The sequence below is a fragment of the Rissa tridactyla genome, chromosome 17 (assembly GCF_028500815.1).
Source record: "Rissa tridactyla isolate bRisTri1 chromosome 17, bRisTri1.patW.cur.20221130, whole genome shotgun sequence".
Lineage (NCBI taxonomy): Eukaryota > Metazoa > Chordata > Aves > Charadriiformes > Laridae > Rissa > Rissa tridactyla.
In genome coordinates this window covers 6,511,607-6,525,020 of record NC_071482.1, presented here as the reverse complement: position 1 = coordinate 6,525,020, position 13,414 = coordinate 6,511,607, and the positions used below count along the sequence as shown (strand labels likewise).

The 13,414-nt window shown below is 47.1% G+C and overlaps 1 protein-coding gene across 1 annotated transcript in view; it reads left to right on the top strand.

Annotated features, from left to right (window-relative positions):
- Positions 1-12,951, top strand: part of BARX2 (BARX homeobox 2) — a 36,516-nt gene extending 23,565 nt beyond the window's left edge. The window contains exons 2-4 of the mRNA XM_054223062.1: positions 7,385-7,682; positions 10,300-10,384; positions 11,601-12,951. Of these exons, the coding sequence (XP_054079037.1) occupies positions 7,385-7,682; positions 10,300-10,384; positions 11,601-11,846 (629 nt within the window). The 3' untranslated portion in view covers positions 11,847-12,951. The remainder of the gene's footprint in view (positions 1-7,384; positions 7,683-10,299; positions 10,385-11,600) is intronic.
- Positions 12,952-13,414: the final 463 nt, after the last annotated feature.

Below are 13,414 nucleotides of genomic sequence, written 5' to 3'. Positions count from 1 at the left end.
TAGGGTTGTCTTACAGTAGGACTGGAAAGAATGAGAAGAGAATCAACATCTGAACTGGTCGATGCAAAGGATTCCTGACAAATTATCTGTCGCCACTTCTCTGGCCAAGCTTTGTTTGACAGGGACGCTAAAACCATTTAAATCCGTACTTAGGTACCACCTCTGGGCTTGAGGCTCAGCTGGCTTGTGCAGGGGACAGCTTCAGGAAGAGTTTGTGGCTGTGCCTGGACTTCCAGCCCGTTAGGAGAGGGTACAAGAGGGGTAGCTAGCTCTGAAAGACCATCTGTGTCAACATGTTGCAAGGGGCGCACCGTGCAAATACACCGACGCATGTCTTGGAAACTGTCGAGCTGTCAGCACAGTGTTCACAGCCTAATTAGCCCACCTCTCTTCAGGCCATAATTGGCTCAGGTGCAATCGTACCCTGGCATGGCTACGCTGCCTCCCATTCTAGAGATAGCTGAGGGATCTGTGCACAGCGCCATGCTGCATAGCGTAAACATCACCCAGGTCATTTTTTTTAACTTGGGATTCAAGTGTGTGTTAATGACAGCGCTCCAGTGGGAAGGGCTTCTAGGAGAGGACCGCACCTGGGGCTATTTGCAAGGAGGCTGGGGGACCTGGTTATTTCCCTGCAACCCTCTCCTAAGGGCTTGTTCTCAAGAGGAAATGAATTTGCCTGGTATACGCACAGCCCATTACTGTTCTTCTGTTTCCTCTTGCCTTTGCGTCCTTATCAGGGCACTTGGTGGAGCACAGCATTGATCTCAGGAAGAACCTGATGACAGCTGCCTTCTCGTAGTTAATAATCATAAAGCAGAGCTTAAGGAAAACATTGAGAGTAGATGAGTGCAATATTTTTATGTACACAGCGGCTTAAGTTTTTTGTGTGTTACTGGATAATATAATGCAATTGCAAATAAGCAAGGTATCTTGTTATGGCAGCACCTGTGAAAACATAACATAAGCACAAGGAAGAGATGAGAAGGAATCTTGCTGGGGAGGTGCTTAGTCAGTGGTAAACTTGGCAGCTTGGTACAGGATGCAAGGGCCCAGACAGAGGGGGCTTCTGCGTGCATGGTCCTCGTCCCACCTCCTCTTGCCTCAACCGACCGCGTGGTTGCTTTCATGACAGCTGTACTCGGCGAGAGAGCCAACAGCGTGGCTGTGCAGCGATGCGATGCGTTGCTGGATGTAGGCTGAGACAAGCCCTGCCAGGTGAGAGAAAGTTGCCTTTCCAGGAAAGACAGGCAGCAGTGCCTGGGGAGAAGCTGATCCCATGCTTGCCGATGCCCAGGGTGCTGGGGAGGCAAGGATGTGCAAGAAGAGGGACTGCTTAGGGCCTGGTCCAGGTGTAGATGGAGCAGGGAAGGCTTAAATCCAATGGCAGCAAAACGAGATGAGGTAAGGCCTAACCTGAGAGCAAGAATTGCTTTTCTACCTGCAGCAGAGTTTCTGATGGACAAGAGAGGTGCCGGGGGTCCACCTGGTGTGTGCTGGCTGAGGACGCTAAGCCATGCGAGGTCCCTCACCAGCCTTCAGCTCTAGCACCTACAAGGCAAAGGAGGTCACGCTGACCTGAGAGGACATCCTGGGGAGGACAGCAGGTGTTTGGCTGCTGTCTTTAACCAGTTGGCTCCTGGGCCATGTTGAGTTTCTGGATTGTATCAGGTCTATGCTCAGCTCTGGCTTGCCTCCGCTCCTGTGGAGGATGATGGTAAAGTTTAGCCAAGATCCGTGGGAACTGCAAGGCTGGGAAATCTCAGCTTTTGGGGACCTGTGCTGAAAAAGTAGGTGTAACACCCTCCCCCCTAAACAAACAGTGTATGGTTCAGCTTATTCTCAACGTTTCCTTGCTGCTTTTGCTTCCTTTGCTTTGTTCAGGGCTTGCTTCTTCCTTTCAGTAGGCTGTCTGCTCCTTTGGCAAAATGAAGCTCTTTCCTAAATGAACTCAGCTCCTTCTCGGTTCCCTTTTGTTTTGACACTCAGGAGACAGCAGATTTATAGACCTTCCTGAGTCGTAAGTTCATTTTCTTTTATTATTTACCTTTCACTGCTGCCCGTTCTGAGTGAGATTTCATTCTGCCTCCGAGCAGGGCTGACCTGCCAAGAGGAGCTGATCCATAAATCTTTCCTTCCTTTTTCTTTCTTTCCAAAACAGAATTAGCTGAGTTTGCCTAGGAGGAAAACTGTTCTGCCATTGCCGGCAGTCAAACAGTGCAATTAATTAGTGCTTTCCCTTTTCTCTTCCCTCCAGTCTGTGTCTGCCGGGGTTGAAAGTAAGCCAGGGAGAAGGGGGAGGGGGAAAAAGAAGGGGAGAAGATTTGTTTGAAGTATTTGCTTTTAATTAAAACTTTTGCAACGCGATCTGATGTAGTGGTGATGTACCTCTTGCGTCATATCTAGTGGCCATAAGAAGTTTAATCAGAACGTCCCAGCAGATGAGTCGAGATGACTTCAGGTTGGGCTATGAAAAGCAAGGGTTCCCAATTCCTGCTCATGGAGCTGGAGCCAGCGTGGGGAGCGCCAGTCTTTGCTGTTTGCCCCTTGTGTTCGCGCCTGGGGTAAGAGGGAGTAAAAAGCTGACACGCTGCAGATTTACACCTGGGATATTGGCTTGTTTTGGCTAGTACAAATCGACATTCCTGACTGAAACCTTCTGGAGAAAATGGGATGAATTCTCTGTGTCCTTCTCCTTGGTGTGACTGCTGAAAAGCAAAACAAGTGAGGAAAAAAAAATCTTTTGATACGTTAGATCGTGATATGTTTGTCGGACAAATATTTCACATGTCATTAGGAAATGGGTTTCCAGGGTTCTTGTGGACCTGCATGGCTTGAGTAAGCCAGTTCATTTCAAGGTGGTGCGGTCAGTGCTTTGCGCAAGGAGCAGCTCTGTTATTCCCTGCTCCGCGGCTGCCAGCATGGCCTGATTTAAATAGCAAAGCAAAATGTTTTCAGATCCTTAGAAAACACTCTGCGGATCCGATGTCCTCTTTATTTTTAGCCCTTGGTTAGTTTTAGCAACTGAGTGGCCAGATGTTAGCTTTATGGAGAATGGACAGAAATAAGAGCTTTCTCGCTGCTTGAAATTGAGACTATTCAAATGCTTAAAAAATAACTACAGGAAGACTTTTGTTGCTGAAGCATTGCTCTCTCAGTTGTGCATGGTACGGAGTGTGGATTATAGCAATGCTTCCCAAGTATTTGAGAAATGTTCAGCAGCAAAGTGAGCCCGAGACTACCCTCGACGTTAGGGTGATTAAGACTATTCTCATAGGTAAAACCGGGACTTTTCTGTATAAAACCATGTAGTATGAAACCACTGTCCCTGTGAAGAGCATTGAGACCTCCTGAGCCCTAAACCTCGGGTGGCTTCATCATTGGGCTGTGCTGCCTCTTGATTGTCTGAGGTGGAGACAGTAAAACGCTTGAGGTGTGGGGCTCGGGGAGCAAACCAATTCCACGTTTTCTGGCTTTTGTGGGCTGCTTTTTGCTTTTCAAGTGCAAAAGACCAGTGGGTTGGGATTGGAAAAGGTGCTCGGACAACAGTGCAGGAACGCATGCGTTCAGCTGAAGCTGTTCTGAAAGGCAGGTACGGAAAGGAAGAGCGTTTCATTTCCATTCCTTCCCATTTTGGGAGACAGAGCATGTCACAACAGTGCTGAGCAGACAAGAGCTGCGTGCCAGCATTTAATTTGTTGAAGATTAAGAAATTATTCCGTTCTTACAATACCATGTCAGTCTAGAAATACCTTTGAACTCTGGGGGATGTGAAATTTAGATCTAGCCTCAGATTTCATAGTGTTTGGAAGCCAAGGCTTTATCAGGGTAAAAACTGTACGGATGGTTTAAGGGGAGTCATATTAATAGTGTACCTAGAGACAATGGGCTGGCTCAGCTTCAGCTACCTTTGAACTTTGGGATAACTAGATCCAGAACAGGACACTGAACTTAAGCTTTTTTTCTTTGTGATCTAGAGGCTAGCTAGTGTAACACAGAGGCTAGCTGTTTCTGGGTTACTCTCTCTTCAAGGAGAGTTGACCGCTAAAGCGTTGCCCCCTTTCTGGCCGGCAGCTTTTTCCCCAGAAAATTTCTGCAGCCTTGAACCCCACGTCTTTCTCTAAATGCTCTCCTTACTCTATGCTCTAACCATCTTGTGTCCTCATCAGGCTGAAGGCAGAAAGCTGAGAAGTCTTGTGTACGGCTGGGCTGAACATCAGCAGATGCTTTCATTATTTACGATGGTTTCTAAAAGCACCGTCGCAACTGTTGGTGTCAAACCAGAAGCGAAGGCTTCTCTTATGATCACAAATGATAAACAAATATAAGACGCTTGGTGTCAACAGCCTCAAAAATCTGTTCACCACCCGGAGCTCAAAGCAACTCAGCGGTTGCAAACCACCAGCACAGAAGTAGAACAGCGGTTTCCGAAGTGCCGTAAGTAAATAAGTGTCCTGACGTGAGCACCAAAAATAAGCGCGTGCTGAGCTTTTCTGAGCACTTGGCCAGGTCACAGCTGCTGGCTGCTGAACATTTTGGAAAATGTATCCCCTCATTCAGGTGCTCAGCACTTGAAAACGTGGACCTGGACGACTCCAATGTCATCTGCTTCTCTAATAACAAACCGCTGTTTTACCTTACAAAAATAGCCAAGTTCTCGCTGCTGATCCTGGAAGGAGGAAAGCAGTTCTTTTAGTCCTGATCCTACCTGATTATTAGAAAAACAGCCTGAGGAGACTTTCCTCTGTTTGGTGGAGGCAGATCTTAAGCTCTGGGACCTCCCCCCACCCTGAGCAGTCCCATGTGCTGCTGCCATGCCACACGGGAAAGCAAATATCCCTGGTTGCTCTGATATCAAATACCTTTTGCTGACCTCCCTTGAAAAGAGTCCCTTGTAAAAATGCTTTTGTCCAGAGGTTTCAGTCACTGGGAGCCTCGCAGGGGTTTCTGAGCTCTGGTGATTTATTACTCCTTCGTAATCTTGTGGTTTATGGAGAGCCCTGCTGGAAATATACAGGGGTACAAGGGTAAAAGTATCAATTAACCAGTGATGTGGTGCCAAAAGCCATCCATGTGCAAGGACAGGAATGGGGTTTCAGGCTTGGCAAATGAAGCTGCAGGGGAGCAGGAGCTGTGTGGTGGCGAGGGTTGAACCAGGACCCCCTAAGAGGAGGATAAGGGTATATGATAAGGCCGGATCCACTCCTTTATGGCGTGTAAGGTAGGGCATTGGTTTTCAGTCTCCTTATTCAGAGCAGGTCAGGACTGGGATCCTTGGGGTCTCTTCTCTTGTAGCCTCTGCGAACAAGAGCGGTAGTGCAGAAGGGCCAAGCCCCCGGACTGCTGCCCGATGCAGAGCACCAGCACCCCTCATGGCTCACCCGGGAGCACTACTGCGGAGGAGGTGGCTTCAGGGTTCCTGCACAGGACTCTTGCAACGGAGGTGCCCTTCGAGAAGGGGAAGAGGGGCTGATTCTTTTGGGCAAATTTGGCTGAAACAGAGGAAGTCATCTGTTCCATTGGCAGGTCAGCATTGCTTTTGCTGTCCCACGATGGCAGAAACTAACTGCGAGGGGGATATAGACTATGGGAGCAGGATCTGGTTTACCTGCTGTGTAGCTGGCTGGTGTCAGCGGGTGCATAAATATCAGCGAGGGCAGAATTAATAGTTCAAAGAATAGGACAGCACGCTCTGTCCTGATGTATGAGCTGAACAACCACTGAGGTTGTAAATCAAGGCGGAATTTCTGCCAGGTTACTTGGTGATGCTGTAGACTAGAAGGGTCTTCAGCTGAAAAAAAAAATCCGCAGAAAGAAAAGGTAGATAACGCTTTACACAAGCTAAAGGCTGGCTTGGCAATTCTAATCTCATCTCTCAAGTACTTCCTTGGGGTTTTAAGTGGAATTATTTAAATTTAATGGAAATATTTTGATTTTTAGTGTTGCAGAGATGTGGAGGAGAAAGCAAAGTTTAAGTCCCAGCCTGCCTAAACTCCAGTCTGTAATCACAGTCTTGCTTAAATCCCGTTTTTGTGGATTTACAGTGTTTTGGCGATAGTTTTCCAAGCTTGCTTTGTAAGCAGCTGGATTTTGCACAACTTGCAGTGATTGTGGAGAGAAGCGATGATCAGCAAGCTGCGCGGTTCTTTGGTGTGCCCCATGCTCTGCAGCTTATCTGGGACCTGATTTATGCACCCACAACCCTTCACTGGGGGGAGGAGGGTAAGGAATATGGGTCATCAGCGGGCCAGGCTGGCAGCTCCTTTCTTCCACTGCGGCGAGTTACTCACCGAAATAGTCTCATTGAGGTCTACAGATCATTATTTTCATTAGCGGTGATTCATATTAAGAGTTTCACAATCAGGCCTGCTGGTGTAATATGTTCCTCTCCACAGTACCATTTATCTAAAGATCTCGGAATACTTAGTGTACATTAAACTTTAATCCATGTTTTACCACCAGTGAAGTAGGTAAGGAGGACTGTTTCCAGTCTGCGAATGAGGTAAACTGAGGTACGGAGCAAGAAAGTAACTTGCCCAAGACTGTGCAGGTTGGTTGCAAAGTTGTGTAGAGTGCAGTCTTGCAACAAGTGTACGTTTCCCGTACGTGGCCCTATTTCCCTGCCCAAATTTTAAAGGAACATTTGATTTCCTGGGGCTAAGGCTGAGCAGAAATCTGTCTATAGCTGTAAATTCAGAAGGTCTGATGTGAATCAGAACTTCCTCTAGTGTTTGGGAATGTTTAGATTTGTCATCCCAGACTGGCCCTGACCTGAAAGGGTTGGAGCAGAACTGTGGGGATTGTTGGTTTTTTTTTTTTAGGGCTGGTATCAACTGGTTGGTATAAGATGTAGAGTTAAGAGTTGGTGAAGAACTCTGCTTCCGATCTATTCATCCTCATCTGTCTGTATGGGGTCAGTATGGACAAAGTGTGATTCATCTGACTCAGTTACCTACTAGAGGGTGGGATGAGTTGTGACTTAAACTCCCTTGTCTGTCGCCTGTGAATGGAGATAAGGTAACTACCTCAAGTGAACCCTGTCCTAGTGCCTGTAGAGAAGCAGAGTTGCATGAATGGGGAGAGGTTTCATCGTTTGCTCGGAGTTTAATCTCTTGTGGTAATTAGGCAGATGACTTCAATGGAAACACAGGCCCTCCTTTCCCTCTGCTAGGGAAACATAGATCAAGACTCCCAGCCCCAGGAAAGCTAAACACATGCAAACTGGGAGAAGGAACAGGTCCAGAGAGGGGAACTGACTTGCTTGTGGTCATTTAACAAGTGAACGGCAGAGCCAGGGAGGGTATCCCTCTCTCCAGTGCTCCCATTACTTAACCATATTGCCACCGAACTGACCTTTGTCCACCTCTGCATCCTTCCCCGCCAGGGTCCCCTTCTCTGAGGGCATATCCTCTCATCTCCGTCATCACCCGGCAGCCCTCCGTGGTCCCTCACCTGGTCCCAGCTGCCACCAGCTCCCGCGTGCTGCCAGCCCAGCCCTCCTCAGGGACTGCCAGCTCAGAGACACCTGCCAGCGAGACCCATGCCAGCAGCGAGTCGGAGGCAGAGCAGCCTGCACCTCGGTTAAAAAAGCCACGCCGGAGTAGGACCATCTTCACGGAGCTCCAGCTGATGGGCTTGGAGAAGAAGTTCCAGAAGCAAAAGTATCTCTCTACCCCTGACAGGTAAATCAGTCTCTTACATGAGGAAAAGGAATGAGCAAAAGGACTGCTCTACCCCTGCTCAGCCTTTCCCATACTGAACGCTCCCTGGCTGTAGTGTGCTGCCTTCTGGTTCCACAGAGATGCCTCTGCCATTGGCCAAAAACATGGGCAGACGACCAGTTTCAATTTCTCGGCTAACTTTTCCTGGGATCAAAGGTGACATGACTAGATTGTATCAATGGAAATGCCACGTGGCGATGTACGTGCTTGCTAGCAGGCATCCAGGCTCCGAGATAGGCAAGGTACGGAGCAGAAGGCTCTCTGCCATTCCCATTCCTGCTGCACACTTGAAAAAAGGTGGAAGGTGTGTGCTTCTGGAATCTGGTGGTGGATGGCTGTGTCTCCATGGCAGCTGAGAGGTTGGCTGTAGCTTTAGCTGGCTGCCGAACTAGCTTTCGTCTAGCAAACTTAGGTGGCAATTCAATGAGAAGGCATTGGCCTGTCCATCAGCTTGGAACACGGAGCCAGGGTTGCACAGAGTTGAAGGCTGCCTTGCCCTTGTGAAGGCACAGGCGAGTACCTTGTCTTTGTGAAGGAAAAGGCAAGTTCTTAGGGACTACTTGGTAGCAAATGGACAAACCAAAATAAGGAGAGATTTTATCTGTTTTAAAGGCTTTGAATCCTACTCTGCAAATGTAAATTACAGGAAAAAGTCCTGTCCAATTCCTGCTAAGTTTATAAACCTAGAGAGGGTTGGAAAGGTACACCAGACCTTGGACTCCACAGATGGCAGTGTCCCAACATTTAAATTGGTTTTTAAGCTTGACATCCTCCACTCATACTGCCCATCACCAAAGCCAAGGATCGCAGCTAGACCAAATTTCATGGGCACGGCCAGGCTGTCTCATACAGTGTCAGAGTTCCTAATGCTCTTGTACTGACTCCTCACAGCTTCACACAACCAGATGGTTGACACGGTTGACGAAGCGCTCGAGGCTGTTAATTAATTTTATGGTATGACTGTTCCTTGGCTTTGTACATGTTTCAGGCTGATGATGAGCAATTCCTGTCCCTGTACCACTTCCCTTCTGTTTGTTTCCTCAAGTTTCTAGGCAATAGTGGTTACGCCAACGTGTGTGTCAAGACATGGTAACTGGTTGCAGGTAATCAAAGTGTGATAAGACGTGCACTAAGGCAAGAGGTAGTCAAGGAGTGTTTCTCTGTGTGAGCTTATGGCTGGAAACACGATGGTGAAGCACTGGGTTGCGATCCGCATTCTCTCCTGCAGCTTTTTGCCTGGACCCAAGATTGTCCTGCTGGGAGGGCAACTGGAGCACCTGGTTTATTAGTAGTAAGGGAGCGCAGTATAACGGGATAATGCCTCTGCTAGATTCTGCTTCTCAGCTAGAACCTTTAAGTCGATGGGTTGTCTTGTAGACATTATGTAGTGGTATAGGCAGTGGGCAAACCAAGTCTGTAGGTCTAGAGTGAATCCAAAGTGGGGGGGGGGGGGCGGGGATTGAATCTATGAGTGTGCATTTGAGCACAAAGAGCTGGTGTGGGGTACGTAGGTGTTTGTAAATGTGAGTTTGACCGCCCTAGGAGCCCAGCTGAAACAAAAGGTTTATTATGAAAAACTTGGCCTTGACAAATGTGTTTTCCCCACTCAGAGGTGGGGAAATATTTTCCAAAAAGTTCACACGATCCAGAACACCTTGGAATGTGACGCTGAGTTTGAGCTGTCCCACCTGCAGGACTTGCGTGACTCTGTGGGGCACTTGCCCAGCGTTGTTGAGTGTTTCCAACTCCGTCCGTTGTGCAACTCCATTACAACGCTGCCAGATGCATGGTGCTATCACCTGTGGGGAAGGATAAAGAGTTACTCTGAGCCGCGTTTGCTTCATATCCTGGGTTTTAATATAGAAATAATGAATGGTTTCAGACAAACTTGCACAGGTTGGAGATTTGTGGAGGATGAATCAGGATTACGGGCTGTCTGCCACACATACCCTTAAGCTAAACACGCAAATAATAAATTCATTTATAAGCCTAAATTGCCTATAATAGCAGAATGCATAAGAAATTAATAGATTTAGATGTACTACTACTCCGTGAGAAATGAGATAGTATTATTATCCCCATTATGTAGGTAGTGAAGAAGAAATATGATACAAAGAGCAGCAGTTTCAAAGGCAGACTGATGCTGGGTGTCTCGGCTCTTACATGCTTGCTTCAGACACCATAGACCTGTTTTTCGGGGATGCGGTGTACCGGTAGCTCCCAGCTTCGTACACAAACGTGGAGCACCAGCAGTTGGACTACAGCAGGCTTGTGTTTCGAAAAGGGCAGGCAAAATTCTAGGCTTGCACACGTGTCCAGTGGTAACAGAGAGGAAGAGAGCCTGCAAACACCTAAATATTCTTGCTTCTTCCATAAGAGCATCCAAACATCCTAAACTCACTGTGTTTCACCACTTTTGTCTGACCCTTTCTCAAAACAACGGATTAGAGAGACAAATAGCCATCTTTTCTGGTGGTGCCACTGTTGCATGCTCTTACGGTGTTGGTTTGGCTGCACTCGGCATCTGAGCTGCTCTTCTCCTCCGTGAACTCATTTCGATGTCTGTCTTGTCTCCCAGGCTTGACTTAGCGCAGTCGTTGGGGCTGACTCAGCTCCAGGTGAAGACGTGGTACCAGAACCGTAGGATGAAGTGGAAGAAAATGGTAAGTGGTTTGTTAGCGTTTCTTCATGGTCCTTAAAAGCTGACTTCCAAAGAACAGATTCGGAAGCTGAGCATAGTGTCAGTGCCCCGTGCCTATTTATACCAAAATTTGTTTTATTCTTGACCACTTTTCTTAGATACGTACTCTTTTTAAAAAAGTTTGTACTGCATCATATGTGGTGGGCTAGAAGGACCATAGGCGGTAGGAATTAGAAAGGAATTAGGAGAAATTAGAACAGAACGGAGGGAAGAACCAAAATATCTCTCTGCATTTTTGGCATTCCTGTGATGGTAATGCTTGTGGGATGGGTTATATGCATAGACAAAAAAGATTGTATCGCTCCATGGAAACCAATGCGGTTTTCAGAGCTAATGTCATCAATTCTTGCTTTTCATATCTTCCTCTCACCTCTTGCACTTACTCTCAGCTTCGTGGCCCTTTTCCAGTTAAAATGCTTTTGGAAAGGACAACTGTCCAATAAATCCTGGTGGGAACCATGATGTTGTGACGTTCTCCAGTGGAGATGTTTATGCATTCTGATCTGGGAGAGGAGATGCGGTTCTAGACTGTACCTTTGAATGTATGTGAAGCTGCAGAAGTTATTGCCGCTTCAAACAAATTTGGGGTTAGCTTGGGTACAGATCTTTGGTTGGAAGTGTCCTGTTGCTGCAGTGATGGTGTGAAGGAAGAGGGAATTAAACTTAGGAACAGACCTGTTTTGCAGACTCACATCTTCTACACAGATAAGGGGGGTCCCACGTATTTTAATGCAGGTGTTACAAAAATAATAGTGAAGGCTATTTCAGAAGCCAAAGAGGCTGGGGGAAAGGCAGTCAGAGGAAATCCTGGCTAAGATTTACGACTGCTCTCACTTGGGCTTTGAAGAAAGCAAGCACTCAGGAAAGGAACTGACTTCTGCATCAAATGTTCTCTGTCTGTAGCGTTGAGGACTGTGTGTCTAGGTTGCTTTTGGGCCTCCCGTAGGAACTGACTTAGAGACCTTCAGAGTTTGGGTTTGCTGGCAATGTTTGCATTTCACTTTATTCATGTGAGAGAATGGGTGAGCTCACTCCATGAACGCAGGGCGTTTCTGTGAGGCTGAAATGGCGACCAAGTCACGGATGAACTTTGAGGTCAAAGCCGAGCTGCGTCCTTCTCAGATGTGTCTCAGCAGCGGGGTTCAGATTGATCCTGATGGTTTGTCTCTTTGCTCCAGGTACTCAAAGGTGGACAGGAGGCTCCAACGAAGCCCAAAGGCCGTCCAAAGAAAAACTCCATTCCCACCTCGGAGGAAATTGAAGCAGAAGAGAAAATGAACAGCCAGGCACAGAGCCAGGAGGGATCTCAAGCTCCCGAGGAGCCTAAATTGACAGAGGAGAAGCCAGAAGTCTCTTTGGAGACAGAGAAGTCTCCAGAACATATACCAGAGCCCTCCTCAGAGGAGACTACGCCTTTAAGTTAAAAGGGAAAGCAAGGAGGGAAAGGGGGGAAAAAGAAAAGCAAAAAAAAAAAAAAAAAGATAAGAGAGAAAAACCAAAACCAAATATATATATGTATATATATATATTTAAATATGTATGTAATTGTGTGCGTGTACATATATATATAAATATATATATATATATGTAGACCTTGTGTATAAGTCTAAAGATTGGTCACTTTGTGCCTTTGGGAATCAGCCATCATGGGCCACGGTGGAACAGAGACACCCCGTGTGAGCGGGGAGGAGCCGTCCCTCCGGCGGCATGCGGGAGCCTTCCCCCACGTAGTGACGGGGGCCGGAGCGCGTTTCCAGAGAAAACCACGTCCAGAGAAACCTGAGACAGCTCCTGGCAAGGAAAGAAGGTCCAGGGCTCCTTCCATGCTGCGGGAGACGAACGTGTAGTGATATGACTGTGCTGGAGGGTTCAGTGCGTTCGCTTGACTTTATCCTTGCCTTTTAACATAGTGCAAATGGACGGAGAACTTGGTCTGGTCTCAGATCGGGGACAACTATAAGAAATGGGGAGCTCTGATAGCACCATTTCGATGTGTAACCAGCACTTATTTCTGTATAGGGATGGGCCCAGCTTAAAACAGTTTTAGGAAGGAGTTCAGACCCATAGGTTTGCTTTGGCCCAGTGTGAAGATCAAAGCTTCCGAAGCGAGATTCATACCCGGGTCAGCATTCAGATTTCATCTCTCGTGGTTGTTTGGGTGCCGTGTCTGTGAATTTGCCGTGATCCAGGATAAAACTTTGAATGAGATGAGGGTTTGGATTTGAGTCTGCTCCAAAAGCTTTGGGATGCTTGGATCTGGGATTTTTTTGCTTTGGGCCCACTTCTAATTTTTGTAGGTTTTTTTTTTTTTTTTTTTTTAAGAACATGTAAATGTGTTCAGGGTTTGGGGAGAATGATGGATTTAAGAAGTCGCTGCGGAAAGTTCGCGTTTGTTTAAGATGTGTGCCAAGAATAGATGTGCATCATGTTTCATAAAGTCTTGTTAAGGGTGCATTTTGCCCAAAGGCTGCAAGAGATGTATTAAGATAACCTTTATTTTTTAATTAAAAATTAAATATATAAATAAAACGCTTGTTGTTGTTTCTCTTTCAGAATGCTAGACAGAGACTTTTCCTGGCTAGGTTTTTTCCTATTCTAGCAAATCCTGGAGAAAGCGGGAGTCGTCAGACTTTCCGTAATGCTTCTGTGTGCAAGCGCTGTGCAAACTTCCTTGTGGCACCTTGCTAAGGTAGGTGAGGGCTGTTGTTCATGCCGCCTTCTCACTGGGTGCTGATGAGTGTGTCAGAACGAGCGCGCTGGTGGTTTAGCTATTTTCCGTCACCTCCCCGCCCCCACTTACGTCTGGACGGCGAATAAATGGGTCTTTGTGACCCTGTGATCCCTTTTTTTGGGGTGGTGGTAACGATTCACACACACAGATCTCAAGCGACTTACCCAAGGGGTATTAAGTGGGGAGAAATGATTTTTTCTTTTTTCCCCGGTTTCTCGCTCGACGGCATTTGGAAGCCTGTAATCCCACCTCCGCATTAGC